Source organism: Dendrobates tinctorius, unplaced genomic scaffold (assembly GCF_039654945.1).
Source record: "Dendrobates tinctorius isolate UK_male_01 unplaced genomic scaffold, ASM3965494v1 ptg000231l, whole genome shotgun sequence".
Classification (NCBI taxonomy): Eukaryota; Metazoa; Chordata; class Amphibia; order Anura; family Dendrobatidae; genus Dendrobates; species Dendrobates tinctorius.
The window spans coordinates 23,341,040-23,358,003 of record NW_027361898.1 but is presented as its reverse complement, the minus strand read 5'-3'; the positions used below and the strand labels follow the sequence as shown (position 1 = coordinate 23,358,003).

Sequence of the window (16,964 nt, the reverse complement as noted above, 5' to 3'; positions counted from 1 at the left end):
AACACTTGCCCCGCTGCATAGTTCAATTTAGTTTCTTTTGAAGGTTTTCATCTTAGAACAATATCCGACAGGACATGTCTCCAGAGAACTTCTTTGTGACAAGCCCAGCCTGGCTTCCAAGAACCTACCAGGGCCAGCCATCCAGAACAGGATTCAACAGATTCTCCTGGCAGGACGGGTCGTTCCCACCCAGGAAGACTCTCAGGATATAGAAAGATGCATGTCTTCTAAAAAATTATTTATTAAATGTATACAAAAATAGACATATAGAGGAACTAACAGTGAAGCTACAGACTCACAGATCTCTTACAAAGCGCATTTATCCAACTCTCACATAATTCGAACTGTGAGATTAATCTAAGTAGATTGACATTTTCTCAATACGACGAAGTTTCACATGAGAACAGATTCACATTCACAATAAATTTAACTGAAAATTTTGGTCTTGGTGGAAAAATCGGCACTGAGTTTCTGCATCACTTCTGCATGGCTCATCCCAGCATGTTCTTTCTTTGCAGACCCATAATTCTCCTTAACAAATTTGGCAAATGGAGTAAGTTGATTACCAGAGGGGGCTCCATCTTTGTTGTTGGTTGTCTGTAGGACAAGTTTTCCCTTACATGAAGCACAGACAAACTTCTCAGTGTCTAGAGACTTTGAGTGCCGTCCAATTCTATGAGGAGATGGAGATCATTGGTTAGTAGGCACAAACTAGTTGCTCAACTTCTCAGCAGCCCGACACCTATATTGCCATAACACCCAAGACATACACGGCCAGTCGTCACCTACTAGTTCATTGTGGAGATTGATTTCATTAGGAGCTGAACCCCTTTTTTTTGCATTTCTTCCTAACACAGCAATTACGGCTAGCAGCCATCTTGGACAATCTCTAGTCAACTAACTTTCCTAAAAGAGCCGAGTCTCTCTAGACTAGAGGTATAAAATGACCTATTAGTATGTTTGGAGCCCTGGGAGACTAATTGGAACAGCTGCAGAGCACTGTGATAGTTAATAAGTGTTATATACTATTCACTACCATATAATTAGTTGAATTAAGATAGACACCAGAACCAAGAGTTATCAATATGTCAAGAGTTGTGACTAGGCTAAAAACAGTGATCTGATTAACGACAGTAGCTAATAGGAACATGGATATTTATGGTTTTTATGTAGTTTAGGAAGTGTTCATTAATGTCATATTGTGTCATTGTATTCTTTGTTCTAAAACACGTTTTCCTCTGCATTATGAGGTTATCATGTATACACCTTTTGCCACAATATGTAGTTCCTTTGCTTAACCATGTATAAAAAGCCCCGATACTTGTTCAGGGTCATAACACTACCAGTCTACTGACAGGCCACACCACTGTCAGATCATGGCCAGCCCACCGCCAGACAACCTAGGGCTACTTTGTTTGTATGGACCCTGCGAGTGTCCACGTGCTTTGTCTCACTAGCTTCCATGAACTGTTCCTGCTGCGCATCTCTGAATAAACTTCAGCATCGGTTTAAAAAGAAAAATGGTCTACAGTATCTACCCAGCTGTTTCAGCTCTCAGTAAGGGCTTTCTTACAGTAGTCAAGTGATGACTGAACCCGTTGGGATTCTCGCAATTGAAGCCAATTTAGAGATGCAGGATGTCTACTTGGTAGGTGAAAGCAACTCGCAACATGTGGTCTAGTGACTGCCCGCTCTCAGTGGTAATATTGACTGTATATTCCTTGCCCAAACCTGGACAACCCCTTTAGTAGGTAGCTTCAGTGTATTAAATGTAGCTGTGTGTAAAAAAAAAAAAAAAAAAAAAAAAAATATAAATAATATGTAGTGTTCAAGCCTCTGTATCCAGTAGAGCCAGACCATACAAGGTTTTTTTTTTTTCCCCAAAGTTGGATAATTCCTTTAACACTGTCCCATCAAAGCCAGGATTTGACATAGCTCATAGATACAGAAAATGGATACTTTGTATTAACACAAAATAAAAAAAAGCTGTTTGTTTGTGAAGCCAAAGTCTAAGATACTGGTTAAAAGGCACAATAAATAGCATGGCTAAAGCATCACTCAAAGCTAGGACACCAGAACCTGAGCTGTGAGCCTGCACGTCCATATATGCAGTAAGCGTGCGCATCTATATATGCATGTGCGCGTGTAGAGACACTAACAGATATTTTACCTCCCTATTCTACACTAGTACAGGGGTGGGCAATTAATTTTCCCGAAGGGCCACATGAGAGACAGTGACTGTTGTGGAGGGCCGATCCAATAGGCTGAAATTAATTCTACTCAATATTAAATATCGATATATAATTATATTATTGATAATTATATTAATTGTATCACTTAATATGTAGCAGATTTAAGTATACTCACATCCTGCTATACACTGCACGACACCCCCATACAGCGTCCCCATGCCCTGCACGACACCCCCATACAGCGTCCCCATGCCCTGCGCGACACCCCCATACAGCGTCCCCATGCCCTGCGCGACACCCCCATACAGCCCCCCCATGCCCAGCACAACACCCCCATACAGCCTCCCCATGCCCAGCACGACACCCCCATAGCCTCCCCATGCCCACCCAAATATCCCATACATATGGGGGGGGGGGAGGGAATAAAAAAAAAAAAAAAAAAAATTATATATATATATATATATATATATATATATATATATATATATATATATAACCACATACTCACCTCAGTCCCGTTCCTCAGTGTTCTGCTCCTGTATCGGTGTCTCTGGTGCACTTACTCTCCGCAGTACACAGCTGACGCAATGAAATGACATCACCGCGTCAGCCGTTTCACACGTTGATTGGTGGATTAAGTGGCCGGAGGCCCCTCCACCAACGCAGTCAGTGATTCAGCACAGATGGAGACAGAGAGCGGGCGGACACGGTGCGGCACACGGACCTCTGGTTTCCAGCCCCACGGCTGTCTCGGACCGCTGGCCGGAATTTGTCCAGGACTGCACTAGTACATTAAAGTTAGCAATAATGACCCCTCCACTTTAACAGCCAGGGAGGTTTTAATTTATAGGAAAAACATCCTTCCATTTTCTGCTAAACCTGGGGTGCGTCTTATAGACCTATAATGTATGGTCCTGTGTATTGCAGGGTATTTGAACCATCAGGTTTACAATTACAGGAGGCCTGTTAGAACCTGATGTGCCTGGTAGATTGACAGGTCATGAATTGACCTGCAATTGCCATGACAACTATCGGCACCACTCGATTGTGTTGCAGGTGTGCTTATGGAGTGAAAGAGGAAGCCCCTTCACTCTCACAACAATCTACATGTCCCAGCTGCTACTTAGCATGGCATGTGAAGGGTTTATGGGACTGTTGGCACAGTACAGCTGTTCAAATCAAGTACAGGCGCTAGGTGTATCATGGTGGCCAAATAATTACACCCACCACCTGCTTGTTCTCCATCCCTCTCTGGTGCTATGAAGCCATAGCTGTCAATTAAAAAGGGAGGCTGAGAGATTGAAACCTACCAGGTGGGAAGGAAGGTGTATATAAAGGATTTCCCCCACCATGATGCACCAAGCGTCTGTAATTGGTTTGAACAGTTATTGTGTGCTGAGGGAGTCCCTACAAACAGCCTGGATTGGTGTTTGCATTGATTCACAGCAAGGTTTCCGCAAAAAAAAACAAAAGACAAAAAAAACCAGCTGATACCTTCTGTGCTGCTGAACCTGATCCATCACAGCACATGTGCAGCAATTTGCAGAACCTCCTTGTCCACTGTGCCATAAATATATTGTGGATGCCGAGAAGGGGTTAACAAAAAAAAGTTACCTCCCTATCCTTTACATTTCTTATCTCAGATTGATACAGACAGACATAACCTGTAAACAGATGTCATAAGCGCATACAATCCAGAAATACAAGACTATGGCAATAACGTACATTCAAATAAACCTGCAACTTACGTGTTTTTGCAGCGTGAACATTCATAGGTGAACTTGTAATTGATTTCATACGAGTGACATCGGCTCACCATTGGTAACTCAGGGTGAATGAGGGAGGCCTTTCGAGCATAAAATTTCCAGAACTGGCCATGCCCATCTCTTACGCCATTAATGAGCCAAGTGGCAGCATGACAAACTTCATGGATTAAGGTATCCCTGAGTCTATCTAAAATGAACCAAAAGTTTCATTAAATCTGCTTAACAAGAAATCAAACTACGGTGGTATAGATTATCTGGGAAAAGATGGAATATATACAGTATGAAACCCACCTGCAGAGTCACAAACCTTCTCCGATAACTCTATTCTGGCATATCGCTCCAGCGTCGGCTGTTTCTGCCCTGTGATACAGTAACCAGCTGTCTTTCTCATCTTTTTATTCCAAGATATTTCTAAATTCTCCGGAAGCTTAAAGAAGAGAAAGATTCAAATCAACATTTAATGCAAAATTAACAAGAATAAAAATACTGGAAGCAGGTTATACTTAATGAAGGGGGTATAGCGTCAGCATGTCAGCCATATTAGGGATTAGACATGAGCGAAATTGTTTGGGTCCCTGCTTATTCGGCAAGCAATATGTTGACAGTCACAACACGTGCATGGAGAGCCTGTGTGTGTTATGACAGTGACACAGCAGCGACACATGCAGCTGCGGTGCCAATCAGCCGAGCGCTCCATGTATCCGGGTTCCCTCTGCAGCTTATTCGGTAAGCACCATAGCTTGTCAAAGAAGCAGGGACCCGAACAAATTTGCTCATCTCTATAAGGGATCTCCATGCAGCACAATGGTGTAACCGGTTCTTGAAGTAATTGCATTTACAGAATAAGAAGTTGTGTATGTACCGGGTGAATAACACCATTTCTGGCCATCTTATGTCTTGCATTTGCAATATTAGCAGTGTCTCCCTCCACATTAGAAGCTTCTGCTTCATAATGAGAACAAAGCTAAAATAGTTTGCCGCAATAATTGCGGACGACACTGATGAATGGAAATTTACACTTGGCACTGCAGCATATCTTACAGACAGGTCCTACAGGGACTGGATAACACCGCCACATCCTGTAAATGAACCTTATTCACCCCCCAGCCAGCATTGCAGTTTCAGTCACAGAACAAAAACAACAAACAAAAAAAAAAAGATAAAGTGGTAACATGTCTCCTGTGTCAGTGGTGGGTACTGACTTGCAAGTGCCAGTGGCATCCAGTGCATACACAGTGCGCAGAAGAAGCCAAGTCAGTGTATACGATTGCATCATATGTTGTGCTGGGTGCCACTTGCACGTGCGAGACAGAACTGAGAGACTATTCCTGAAAGGCATCCTAATATATAACTTTATAGCTTACAAGTCGTATCCTGTATAACACTGTGCTGGCAGCTCAAGGACGTCTTTCAAGTGGAGGTACCTAATTAAAAATTGTCGTCAGGTGGATGACTAAGTGTATTATGCAATATTCCAAGTCAATGTCTCCTAAGCTTTACAGCAATAAGGGACTGGCAGTCCCAACTCCCAAGCCCAAATCCAACATGTGGCAGCGAAGAGACTTTTTTTTTTTTTAAATATAAAATGTTTGATTGTTAGTTATCAAGTTATCTTAACTTTCACTATGTAAAAAAAAAGTTACCATTTAAAGAGACTGTCACATCACTTTTTTTTTTTTTTTTTTTTTTAACAATCTTTTTTTCCCCTGTAGAAAATGTCTTATTTGTAAATATTTATAATGATTATGTGAGAGGTGGTATTTCTCTCTGATGATAGGGGTATTGGAGGAGATAAAAGAGGAGACAAGGGGCGCAGAATCTAAGTGCAGGTGTATGATAATATCCGCCATGAACGATTTTGATTATTGCACTCACCCTTTAGATGTCTTGTGTATTCACTCAAAAGGACCATGTGATGGATCCAGTCTTTGTAAGGCTAGGTTCACATTTGCGGATGGCCGACCTGCGGACTTCCTCCGTGAAGCTCCGCCCACTGACACCTCCTCTGGTCAGCTCAGCCTACATCTGCATGCGGCCTGCGTACCCATCTTTAACATTGGGTACGCAGGTCGTGCGGATGTATGCAGATGCCTCCGCATGCATCCGCACGACCTGCGTACCCAATGTTAAAGATAGGTACTCAGGCCGCATGCAGATGTAGGTGGAGCTGACTGGAGGAGGTGCGGCAGTGGGCGGAGCTTGACAGAGGAAGTCCGCAGCTGTCGACCGCAAATGTGAACCTAGCCTAATCCTCCGGCCTGCAGCACAATGATGGGCACTAAACCAGCCTTGATGCAAGGTTTGCTTGTGAATGTAGTATTGGGGGGGATTTCCCTTTCCGCCGTTTCCGGAGTACAAGGATAATTCGTAAATTTTTTTTTTTATTAAAACACTTTACCGAGATAAAGTAATGCGTTTCTGCCTGCAACGTCCTTCATCAGGTATATTGTACATTTAAAATTTTCTCTTTTTTCGAAAGAATCATCATGATCACAGAAGGATAACAATATACCTTTCTCGTACATATCTCCAATCAGTAGGACCTCCAAGGGATTTCTAATTTTGAATTTGGAGGTCCACAATACACCGCTCCAAAGTCTATGGGGGCTTTAGAGAGCGCCAAACTTAATAGTGTGCAGTTTATTGAGTAGAATGCTCCACACTCCTAGCACCGCCTTCCACTGTTGGTGGCAGACAATTACCTATCCTCGCCAGGGTTAGGCCCAGCAATGATATGTGAATAAAAATCGATGCAACATTTGGGGACTTTATGAGATGTCTCTCGATTTCTCTCCAGTGTCTGTCATCCTTATCATTCCACATCAACCTCAGTTGTTCGAATATGGTCGCTCTATAATATCTCACCACTGAGGGACAACCCAGGCTTCTCTTTTATTGGGATGTTTAGTATGTCTGCCTTGACTCGCTGCTGTTTTTCCTGCCATATTCATTTTAATGATTGTTTGTAACTGAGTATTTTCATAAGGACTGTGATAGGGAGGTTGCGGAATATGTACAATATCTTGGGGGGGGGGGGGGGGGAATTAAGAACATTTTTACGGACGCTTTTCTTTTTAGCCAGGACATGTAGTGCTGCTTCATGCATGTCGCCTTTGATCTTTTGTCTGAGAGCTTCATAATTTATCGAGAGCATTTTATTTGCTGATGGGGCCAAGCGGATTCCCAGATATATGCTCATTGTCCCATTTAAAGGTGTACTTAGCTTTTAGGTTTACAGAATGTGGTACAGAGGGTGCTAGACTTAAAATTTGGCATTAGGGGATATTTATAATATGATACTTGGGTAAATGAGTATCACGTCCATTACTCTATTGAGTGATTCATCAGGATTAATAAGGGATAAAATAATGTCAGCAAATAAACAGATTTTGTGCTCTGCATTGCCAGTTTTAATACCGGTTATTCCAGAACGTGATCTGATTTGTTCTGCTAAGGGTTCGATTATTAGCATGAATATTAGGGGAGAGAGTGGTCAACCTGCCTTGTGCCATTAGTGATAATGAATGTCTCTGACATTCCTGAAATGAGAACTGAGGCTGACGGGTTAGAGTACAGAGGCGCAATCGCTCGGATTATATTACCGATAAATCCAAATTTGGACAGCTCTTCAAACAAAAACCTTTTCGGCATCCAAAGAAAGGAGGCCAGCCTCCCTCCAGCTATATGGATGATATTAATCATCCTCCTCGTACCATCCAAGGTCTGTCTAGATTTGACAAATCCCACTTGATCACTATGCACCAAGGCCGGGATTATTACGGAGATCCTATTAGCTAGCATTTTAGCGAAAATGTTAAGATCCGTGTTCAATAATGATATCGACCTAAAATTGATCAGGGTTTTTCCTGGTTTGAGTATGGGTATAATTGTTGCCTGTATCATCTCTTTTGGAATTTTCCTGGTTTGCATAAAATTTTGGAAAGTTATCATGTGAGGGACTAGTGTGTCTTGAAATATTTTAAAGTATTCGCTCCCTGGATCGTCAGGGCCGGGGGACTTGTTTTTCATTCCTCTAATTGTTTGCTGTATTTCTGCTTGGGATATTGGTTGATTTAATAAATGTAATGTGTCCTCTGGTACTTTAGGGAGCTGTACATTCTCCAAAAACTGATTTATCAGTTGAGGGGGGGGGGGGTGTGGTATTTTCCTGTAGATTATAGAGGGAAGATAATTTTAGAAGATGTTAGCGATTTCCTTAGTGTTATACATTGTTTTTTTGATCGTCCTGCAAGTGGGATAACCATTGTTTGGTCATTTTGGCTTTGATTTTGTTGGCTAATATTTAGCCCGCTTTGTTTCCCTGCCAGCAATATGTAAACTGTGGAGTCTGTTCACATGGGATGCATTTTGGATAGCACTGGACAGCCCACCTAATCTAATAGTATGGGCGTCACCAATAGGCTGTAAGCCAGATGCTCTGCATTGCCTGTGTGTGAAGAGCGTGGCATACAGAATTATTTTGTGCATTAGTATGCCAAACAACCTCCCTCTCCATGGATTGGAAGACTGGGTGGTTGTCTCATTGGCATTTTTGCACCTGTGGGTCCACTGCATCCTGTTAGTGCATTTTGTTGGAGGCCTGGGCAGGGAAACATGGGTGCATATAAGCACAGGTTTGGCAATATACCTGCTGTTCAAATATTGTCTGATTGTAAAGGCTGTACAATCGCACTGTCAGCTCGTGCTTTTTCTGCTTGAAAGTCTTCACATATGTAGACGTTGCACAGGAAAGATCTTGAAGGAAGCAGCCTTCTACTTTACAGGGATTCATTCTGGGAAAGCAGCAGAAGATCATTTTAAGCCACTAGATTTCTTCTCTGAACACATGAATCACGTATGGCAGCAATCAGACTTATTACATGCCAAGCTCTATAGCATGTCACTTTGGGGTCCTAACAGACTCACATTTTCTCTGCTGGTGTCTTTTCCACGCAACAAACTGGTTCCTTCAGTACTTTCTCTTTGGTAAAATATGGACTTGAATTAACGTCTGTGGCTAATCTTGGACTCCTTTCCTTCTTGTTTGTTAGATCAAAGCATCGCAATTTTGGTTCTATCAAGGTTGACATACAGAAATATATACGAGTGAGAATACAGAAAATATATTCCCTGGCATGTCCAAAACCATCATAATATGACATTGCAGCCCCTCTATGTCTTGTGTAGAAGGCCTCTCTTTCATTACCATTGTGGTTGACCAAGATATATAAAACTTGGCTTGCAACCCACACACTTTTTCAGGTTGTTGTCTACCCTCTGAAACAGCCAGCCCTTTGCAATTATACCCATTTAAGAAGAGACTACTCCTTTAATGTACCAATAGGCAGTACAAACCAATGTAAGAAGGCATTAACACAGCCTTTTGCTGCAAGTATGAGTTTCTGCATTTATTTAATGGGGGAAAAATTAAATTCACTGTGGGAGTAAAAAAAAAAAAAAATTGGTTTTCATTATTAGCTTTATGAAGGAACTTTACCAACCTAAAAATGTAGCGCAACTACTGTGAATTGATATTTTGTGTGCGTTAAATAAAAAGGGTCCTTATAATTACCAGCATTTCTATGCAAGGACAGTTCCTCAGACAGAGATGATCAAAGCAAACTCTCTTGTGCAATGCTTTGACCTCTCCCACCTTTCCCCAAAAGATTTTAAAAAAAATTCCATAGATTTCCTGTAGTGTTGGATGTGTTTATAAAATCTTTAAAAAGGAAATGTTCCAGACAACTCTGTGCTACAGCCAGAACATGCCCTGAAGTGGCAGTCCATGACACGGATTTAAAGACCGCCAAACAGTATATTGGTCAAGCTGTGCCCTTTCAGGAATTGCACAAGTCAAACTGTTTTGCCCAAAGTGCCCATTATATAGCAGAAAATTGATTAATATGTTACCTTATGTTAGTTTCAATAACTAACCTGTTGCAAACTTTGGCTTGATTTTATTTGTGGTTGAACAAGGCGTCTGGGTCTTCGTCCGGTTTTTAATGCGATCCATCAGACATTCAAACTCCTCATCAGAGCTACCGGTAGAAGCAAACGCGGGCAGATGTCCAGCAGGCCATAGCTCTGCTTTCGTTCTACTCAAGTGGTTGGTCTTCAGGGTGTTTTCCTTGCCATTTGTTTGCTCTGATTTGGAGTTCTTGGTTTTGTGATTTTTTCTGCGGTCACACGTTGTACTTTTAATTACTATGGAATCATCACTGTCACTGATAAACACCGGAGACTCCCACCGCAGAGAGGAGAGGCTCCCCTGAGATTTCTCAGATCCTGTATCAGACACCTTCCTTCCTATGAACCAAAGAGAATAGTTAGAATCCTGAACAATGGTTCAATTCTAAGACAACACAGCTGGGAAACATGAGTGAACACTACCTACCATTTTTAATATTAGATGTTGTACCCTTTTTAGAAAATATTGAATCAAAGTCGTCATCATCCGATTCAACAATGAAACCCTTCAAACTGTGAAAGGCAATAAATGTGTTTCATATAAATATTTATATACATATTTCAGATCTCTCAAAAAAAAAAAAAAAAAAAAAAACCATCCATTTTAAAAGATAAAAATCAGACAGCAGCAAACCAAATCCTGGGTAAAAAGTGCTGCTGAACACTAGCAAGGCGATCAAGCATAAGCCCCCGAGGGTAGTGCCTGGTAAAGAGCTGCTTTGACAGGTCTCCTACATTCCTTTATCTGACAGCAGCATAAGAATGAGAGGTGTCTTATTATTTACACACTATTTTTTACATGCCAAAAACACCAGGATATTACCTTTCTCATCAACACACACACAGACTGACAGTTTTACATGTTTTTGTTTATATTACTCAGTAGTACACGTGAATACATAATATTTGCCATCATTACAGACTATACAACAGAATTCTGACAAAAAAAAAAAAAAAAAAAAAAAAAAAAGCTTTGAAAAGTTACAAAAAAAATTCACAACATTGTGTTCTCACACCAATTTCAACAAGTTGGGGCAGTGGCAAACCCCACTCAAATTCAAGTGGTTTTCCACTACTATGACAACCCCTTCTCGCTCCTCATGTTTGGCGCTGTTAAAATAAGAACACTTATCACCCCATTGCCAGCACCATTGGGTTGACTAGTCCTGCACCAAATCAGCGCTGGTGCCACTGTCCCCAACTTTGGACAAATTAAACATCGAGAAGAAGTCAGACTGGGTGAACAGTTTTTGGGAGAGGCGCAAAGCACTTTTCAGATACGTTGGATTCATTAAGTTGCGAGTGCTTCTTAACACCTTTCCAACATCAGGCGTAATAGTACGCTGATATCGGACTCCCTCCCTTTGATGTGGGCTCCGGCACTGAGCCCACATCTTTTCCTGCACGTCAGCTGTCCCATGGAGACTATTGAAGCATTCTACAAGTAAAAAACAAACAAACTATGTATATATATATTTTTAAAAATACTAAAATATAAAAGTTCAAATCACCCCTCTTTCGTCTCATTCAAAATAAAAAATCAAACATACACATTTATTATTGCCGTGTTCAGAATCACCCGATCAGTATAAAAATAAAAAGAATTAACTCAATCGCTAAACGGCATAACGAGAGAAAAAAAAAAGTTAAAACACCAGAAATATGTTTTTTTTGGTCGCCCCAACATTGCATTAACATGCAATAACGGGCAATCAAGAGAACGTATCTGCACAAATGTGGCATCATTAAAAACATCACCCCGGCCCACAAAAAAATAAGCCCTCACCCGACCCCAGATCACGAAAAATGGAGATGCTACGGGTCTCAGAAAATGGCATTTTTAACAAACTTTGTTTTGTTTTTTTTATCTAAGTGGTGAATAAAAATTCCAGACATGTTTGGTGTCTATGAACTCGTAATGACCTAGTAAATCATAATGGCAGGTCAGTCATAGCATTTAGTGAACAAGGTAAAAAAAATAAAATAAAAAAAAAACCTGTGGGATTGCACTTTCTTTTGCCAATTTTACGGCACTTGGAATTTTTTTCCGTTTTCCAGTACACAACATGTTAAAACCAATGGTGTCTTTCAAAAGTACAACTCGTCCCGCAAAAAATAAGCCCTCACATGGCCATACTGACCGAAAAATAAAATAAGGTATGGCTCTGGGAAGAAGGGGAGCAAAAAACGAAAATGCAAAAATGAAAATACATCCAAGGGTTAATGAATCAGGAACATCTGGCTCCAAAACATTACCTCATCAAAACAGATGTGGAAGAAAAAAACCCAGTCTTGATGAATCAGGGCCAAACTATAAAATTATCTCCTTCCACTCAAAACAAGCTTATGAAAGACAGAATGCAAACCATGAATTACGGTATTTATATCTATAATTTGATACATTTAACTAGGGATCACATTCATTTTTTCAAAATACCTGTTGCTTTTTTTATCGCAAACTTTATTTGATGAGCTTTTTGGCGTTTTCAGTTCTGTTAAAACTATAAAATGAATAAAGTATTAAATTGTTAATGTAATGAATATAACTGAAGCTGGGCAACAGATACATAGGTTTTCTAACCAAAATACTTAGAACTCTCCACAAGGAGAAAATTGACCATTTAAATCCTCTGTCAGAGGCCTTTCAACCAGCCAATCCAGGTCTCCTGCTTTTCACTGATGAGGGGCAAACACATCGAAAAACTTGTCCGCAAATGGAGTTTCTGGTTTGGCTTCCTATTCTAATCATGTGGCAAGACCCTTTAACAGGTCAATAATAACTTTTAGGATTTCCACCTTCAGTAGATGTCATTATAGTTTATTTCCCGCTCTCTGAAGCAGCCAATTATATAACCAAAATTTTGAAGTGTATCCAATTAAAATGTCCTTCCAAACACAGGATAACCTCTATGTAATAAGATTCCTTTATGTCCAGTCTCCACCCAAAGGAAGTGTACTTATTACAAAGGAAACATGAATATGAAGTCCTGAAAATCAGGTAAATCTTCCAAGTTCAAAATGTATTAGGGTAAGTGCACATGTTGCGGATTTGGCTAAATCCGCAGGTCAAAAGACCTGCGTTTTACCTGCGGATTAGCCTGCGTTTTGACACCTGGTGATGGAGCAGGTGTCAAACCGCTGTGGATTCCGCACAAAGAATTGACATGCTGCGGATTTAAAAACCGCAGCTAATCCGCAGCATGTGCACTGCGTTTTTCAATTTCCATTGAATATAAAAAGGTACTGTACAACGCAGCAGAAACTGCTGCGGATCCGCAGGGCCAAATCCGCTGTGGATCCGCAGCAGAATCCGCAATGTGTGCACTCACCCTCAGTCCTCTAAAGGACCCCTAAACGCAGGAATCCTGGCAGTAGCCCATTCTATAATAAGCCTAGTGTCAGGTTCGAGTGGGAGTATCTGGATTCTAGTGCAGAGAAGGCACAGGATAAATCCTAAGGATTTCTACTAATCACTGGCAACAATAATAAAAGGTGGAAACAGTTTAATAAACCAAATGTAGGAATAATCCACAAAATTAATACACATACATTTCTCAAACTCTTCATCACTGGAATCAGTTACCATCACACACGACCTAGGCAAGGAGAAAAAAAAAGTTATGAATCAAACAAAATGTATGACAATGTATGATCACGTAATATTCATCTTTCTACCCCTGTAAATAAATGATCAATCATCCACATGGACCGGAAAGTGGAGAAACTGCACAGTGCACACTATGTGGGTGTAGAGGGCTGTCTGATCAGCTTTAAAGCAACTGTCAGCAAAGAATGACTGTTCAAACCAAGTACAGGCTCAGTGAATCATGGCGGGGCCAATCATTCAAGTTCATGTTGCCACCTACCTATGCCGCTCTGTAGCTCTATGAAGACCAAACAGCTGTCAATCAAAAAAAGATGGTGGGTGGTGGAAGTGAAGGAAAACAAGCAGGTGGGAAGACACAGTTAAATGGTCAGCCCCGCCATGAAGCATCGAGCACCCGTACTTGGTTTGAACAGTCATTCTGTGCTGACAGAGTAGAACATTGGTGGATATTAGTTAGTACAGGTAGATTAGTAAACACAAGTTGCACATTTGGTTTACAGGCTGAGGGTTCTCCTATTTACAGCTGTTACTTAGGGTGACATAACATGACCGAGCTTTCCAAATATCCCTTACAAACAGGCACATTTAAAAATAACGATTATTACTACTACATAGGTTACCTTGGCTTCTCAGACACAGATCTGGATTTACTGCTTGTTACTGTACATTTTGGCTCTAAAAATAACAGACAACTAATTAGTGAAAAATATTTTATAAAACCACTGTGGCTGCATGTCAGCCGCAACATATGCAAGGACTGCCTGTTTGTTAGACAACCCTGTAGGAGTTGAACAGCCGTGAGACATGCAGCCACAGGGACTTAACTTACTGAGCATGATCGCACATCACTACTTAGAATCAAGAGATCCTGATTTTTACCCTCCTCAATAGTGCAGGTACCTGGTTGTCTGGCCCAATGGCTTTGAGGCGACAGTTGCTTTGGGGGAGTATTATCCTCTAAATCCTGAGCACAATAACTCAGCTCGGGACTGCAATCACCTTCTCGACTCCGGGGCAGTGGAGCTGACTTTTGTCTTATAGAGGACTAGAAGAAGAATAAAGTAGAAGAAAATTTGACCCACTTGGATGGATTTCTTTGGCAATTAGAAAAGGCTTAATCTTAATTACGGTATGTAAGATCTTACCAATAACTATTTATGTGACTACATACTTCTAATGCAGACTTTTGGGTATAGTAGTGGGTAGATTAGGAGGCCTTAGACAGTATATTCATTGTATGGAAGGTTTTGATCTGGTGACCATATAGAGTAAAGCAAGTATGAGAAGAAACATTTATCCAATGAAGACGGCCATGCATATCAGTTATAAGTAGGTGAATGGGTCAACAAAGAAATCCCTGCTGAACCATCGTTTTCAGCCGCACACATCAGTCTATGTTCACATTTCCACATGCAGTCTGTTCCACTTGAAGGAACAGACAAAATTTACGTGCAAAACAGATACACTGCATAAGGGATGAAAACCGAAGCAGTAGCCTGAAATATGGTGCAGTCTACATGCATTTTTGCATGTTACTAGAACAGATGAAAAAGTGCAGCATGCAGACTCTTTTTACATTCCACATAAACATACCCAGACTGTCCCCATAATAATCAGTGGGGTCCTTCTTCTAGTTACATCTCTAATGCAAAGGATCGTTTTGCGCATAAAAGCCTCTTTCTATTAAAAAAAAAAAAAAAAAGACGACAAGTCAAGGTGCAAACTGAACGTGGCAGAAGCAGATACAGTCACCATTACTGGCCACACTGCATGAATCATTGCTGGGAATGTTCTGAGAGTTTCAATAGAGATCTTTCATGGACTACTAATTGTAGCCATTCAGCACAATAATGTAATTAGCCTTTTCAGAGAGAAAAGACGGGAACTCTAGTGCCAGCTATCGGCGGTAGCAATCCTAGAAGTCAATATTGTGCCTTTCCACATGACTAAGGCTATGTGCACAACCTGCTCTCTTGGCAGTAAAGAAGCTGCTGTAAAAACAACAAAAAAAAGCATTGGTTTTGCTACGTTTTTCATGCTTACAGTTTAGTGCCTGTTTGAGTTTTCGGTACCAAAAATGCAACAAAACCTGATACCTGTGTTTTTGGCACTTAGGCTAGTTTCACACTAGCGTTTATTCGACGCAGAGCACGGTGTCGCTAAGCCCCGCACCCTGCCGGCTCCCTGCCCGCCCCATCCGGTCATCACCTCCTACTATTGCACATGGACGCATGCGATCTGCGCACCCTATCTTTAGCATAGGGAGCGCAGATCGTGCGCTGGCCGCGGGCTAGTAGGATTTTGGCGTGTGCTGCGCACTGTTGAAGGTGCGCGCCGAACGCAGCATGTTGCATTTCAGCGTGCACGGTGCACCTTCAACAGTGCGCAGCGCACGGCAAAATCCTACTAGCACGCGGCCAGCGCACCCTATGCTAAAGATAGGGTGCGCAGATCGCAAGCGTCCATGTGCAATAGTAGGCGGCGATGACCGGATGGGGCGGGGCTTAGCAGCGCTGTGTGCTGCGTCAAATAAACGCTAGTGTGAACTAGCCTTACTTATTGCTTTCCATGGGTGATAAAATGCTGCCAAGAGAAGGGACATGCTGCAGCTTTTCGAAAACGCAGCAGTTTAATTCAGTCAGGGAAAAAAAAACAAACAATGCGTGTGCATGACAGGTCTGAAATCTCACAGCTTTTGCTGGTACTGTAAAACGTGGCTTTTAACTTGCATTAAAAAACGCAACGTGATATAACGTGAGGTTATAGATAAATATGTAGATGGACAGAACACCCGAGCAGTGTGTGCGGCTAATGTAGCGTCTATAGCGCCACTGCCTGGAAACCGGTACCGAGATATCACCCCACCCTGTGATCAGACGGCGAGGGGGCCAACATAATGCAGCCTGCAACTGACATCAGCAATGACACCCGGAAGCGGAGCGATAGACCGGGGTCCATGGGCGCGCAATAACAAAAGGGCGCAGAGCGCTGCCGCCATCACTCACAGGCCGAGTCCCCGCCAGGCGGCCGGAGATCCTCTCCAGCAGGCTCTTTGTCTCCGCGGCCATGATCCTCCTGGGGAGTTACGATAATACCAGACGTTTAAAGTTCCCGCGAAACAGAAACATCCGGCACCTCTCAGTGACGTCACACAATCACTTCCGGACTATAAGCGAATACTGTGCAGCCGGAGCGCGTCTGTATCGAGGATTAACAGCGGACAGAGCGCCCCCTGGAGGTGGGTTGATTCCAGTCCTCTTGCTGTGTGCGCAGCCTCTAATGTGACGGTCACAGATGTATGGTATAATTCACATTGGCTGATAGGTTGCGTCAGTGTTATACCAGTATGGGGGTGACGGGCAGTGCTATACCAGTATGGGGTGTCAGGGGCAGTGCTATACCAGTATGGGGGTGACAGGGGCAGTGCTATAC

General features: G+C 42.0%; 1 protein-coding gene across 2 annotated transcripts; it reads right to left on the bottom strand.

Annotated features, from left to right (window-relative positions):
- Positions 1–223: 223 nt before the first annotated feature.
- GCNA (germ cell nuclear acidic peptidase) lies at positions 224–16,695 on the bottom strand. 2 transcript variants are annotated; one of them, XM_073556192.1, is made up of 13 exons: positions 16,538–16,693; positions 15,126–15,212; positions 14,433–14,577; positions 14,153–14,207; positions 13,475–13,521; positions 12,363–12,426; positions 10,353–10,438; positions 9,893–10,264; positions 8,885–9,032; positions 8,607–8,751; positions 4,250–4,385; positions 3,941–4,145; positions 224–673 (listed from the first exon to the last, which is right to left on the bottom strand). In XM_073556192.1, the coding sequence occupies exons 1-13, from the start codon at positions 16,598–16,600 to the stop codon at positions 427–429; spliced, it is 1,800 nt and encodes a 599-aa protein (XP_073412293.1). In that variant the 5' UTR covers positions 16,601–16,693; the 3' UTR covers positions 224–426. The 2 variants fall into 2 exon arrangements, with proteins under 2 accessions (XP_073412293.1, XP_073412294.1); XM_073556193.1 differs by lacking the exon at positions 15,126–15,212 and having other exon boundaries at positions 16,538–16,695.
- Between the last annotated feature and the right edge of the window lie 269 nt (positions 16,696–16,964).

Bases quoted from the DNA above. Each gene is read 5' to 3' on its own strand.
- GCNA (XM_073556192.1), bottom strand. From the start codon at position 16,600: ATGGCCGCGGAGACAAAGAGCCTGCTGGAGAGGATCTCCGGCCGCCTG. The intron at 15,213-16,537 runs GTGAGTGATGGC...TTTTTTTAATAG, and splicing joins GCCTGGCGGGGACTCGGCCT to AAAGAGGCTTTTATGCGCAA. The intron at 10,439-12,362 runs GTATTTTGAAAA...TGCCTTTCACAG, and splicing joins TGCGATAAAAAAAGCAACAG to TTTGAAGGGTTTCATTGTTG.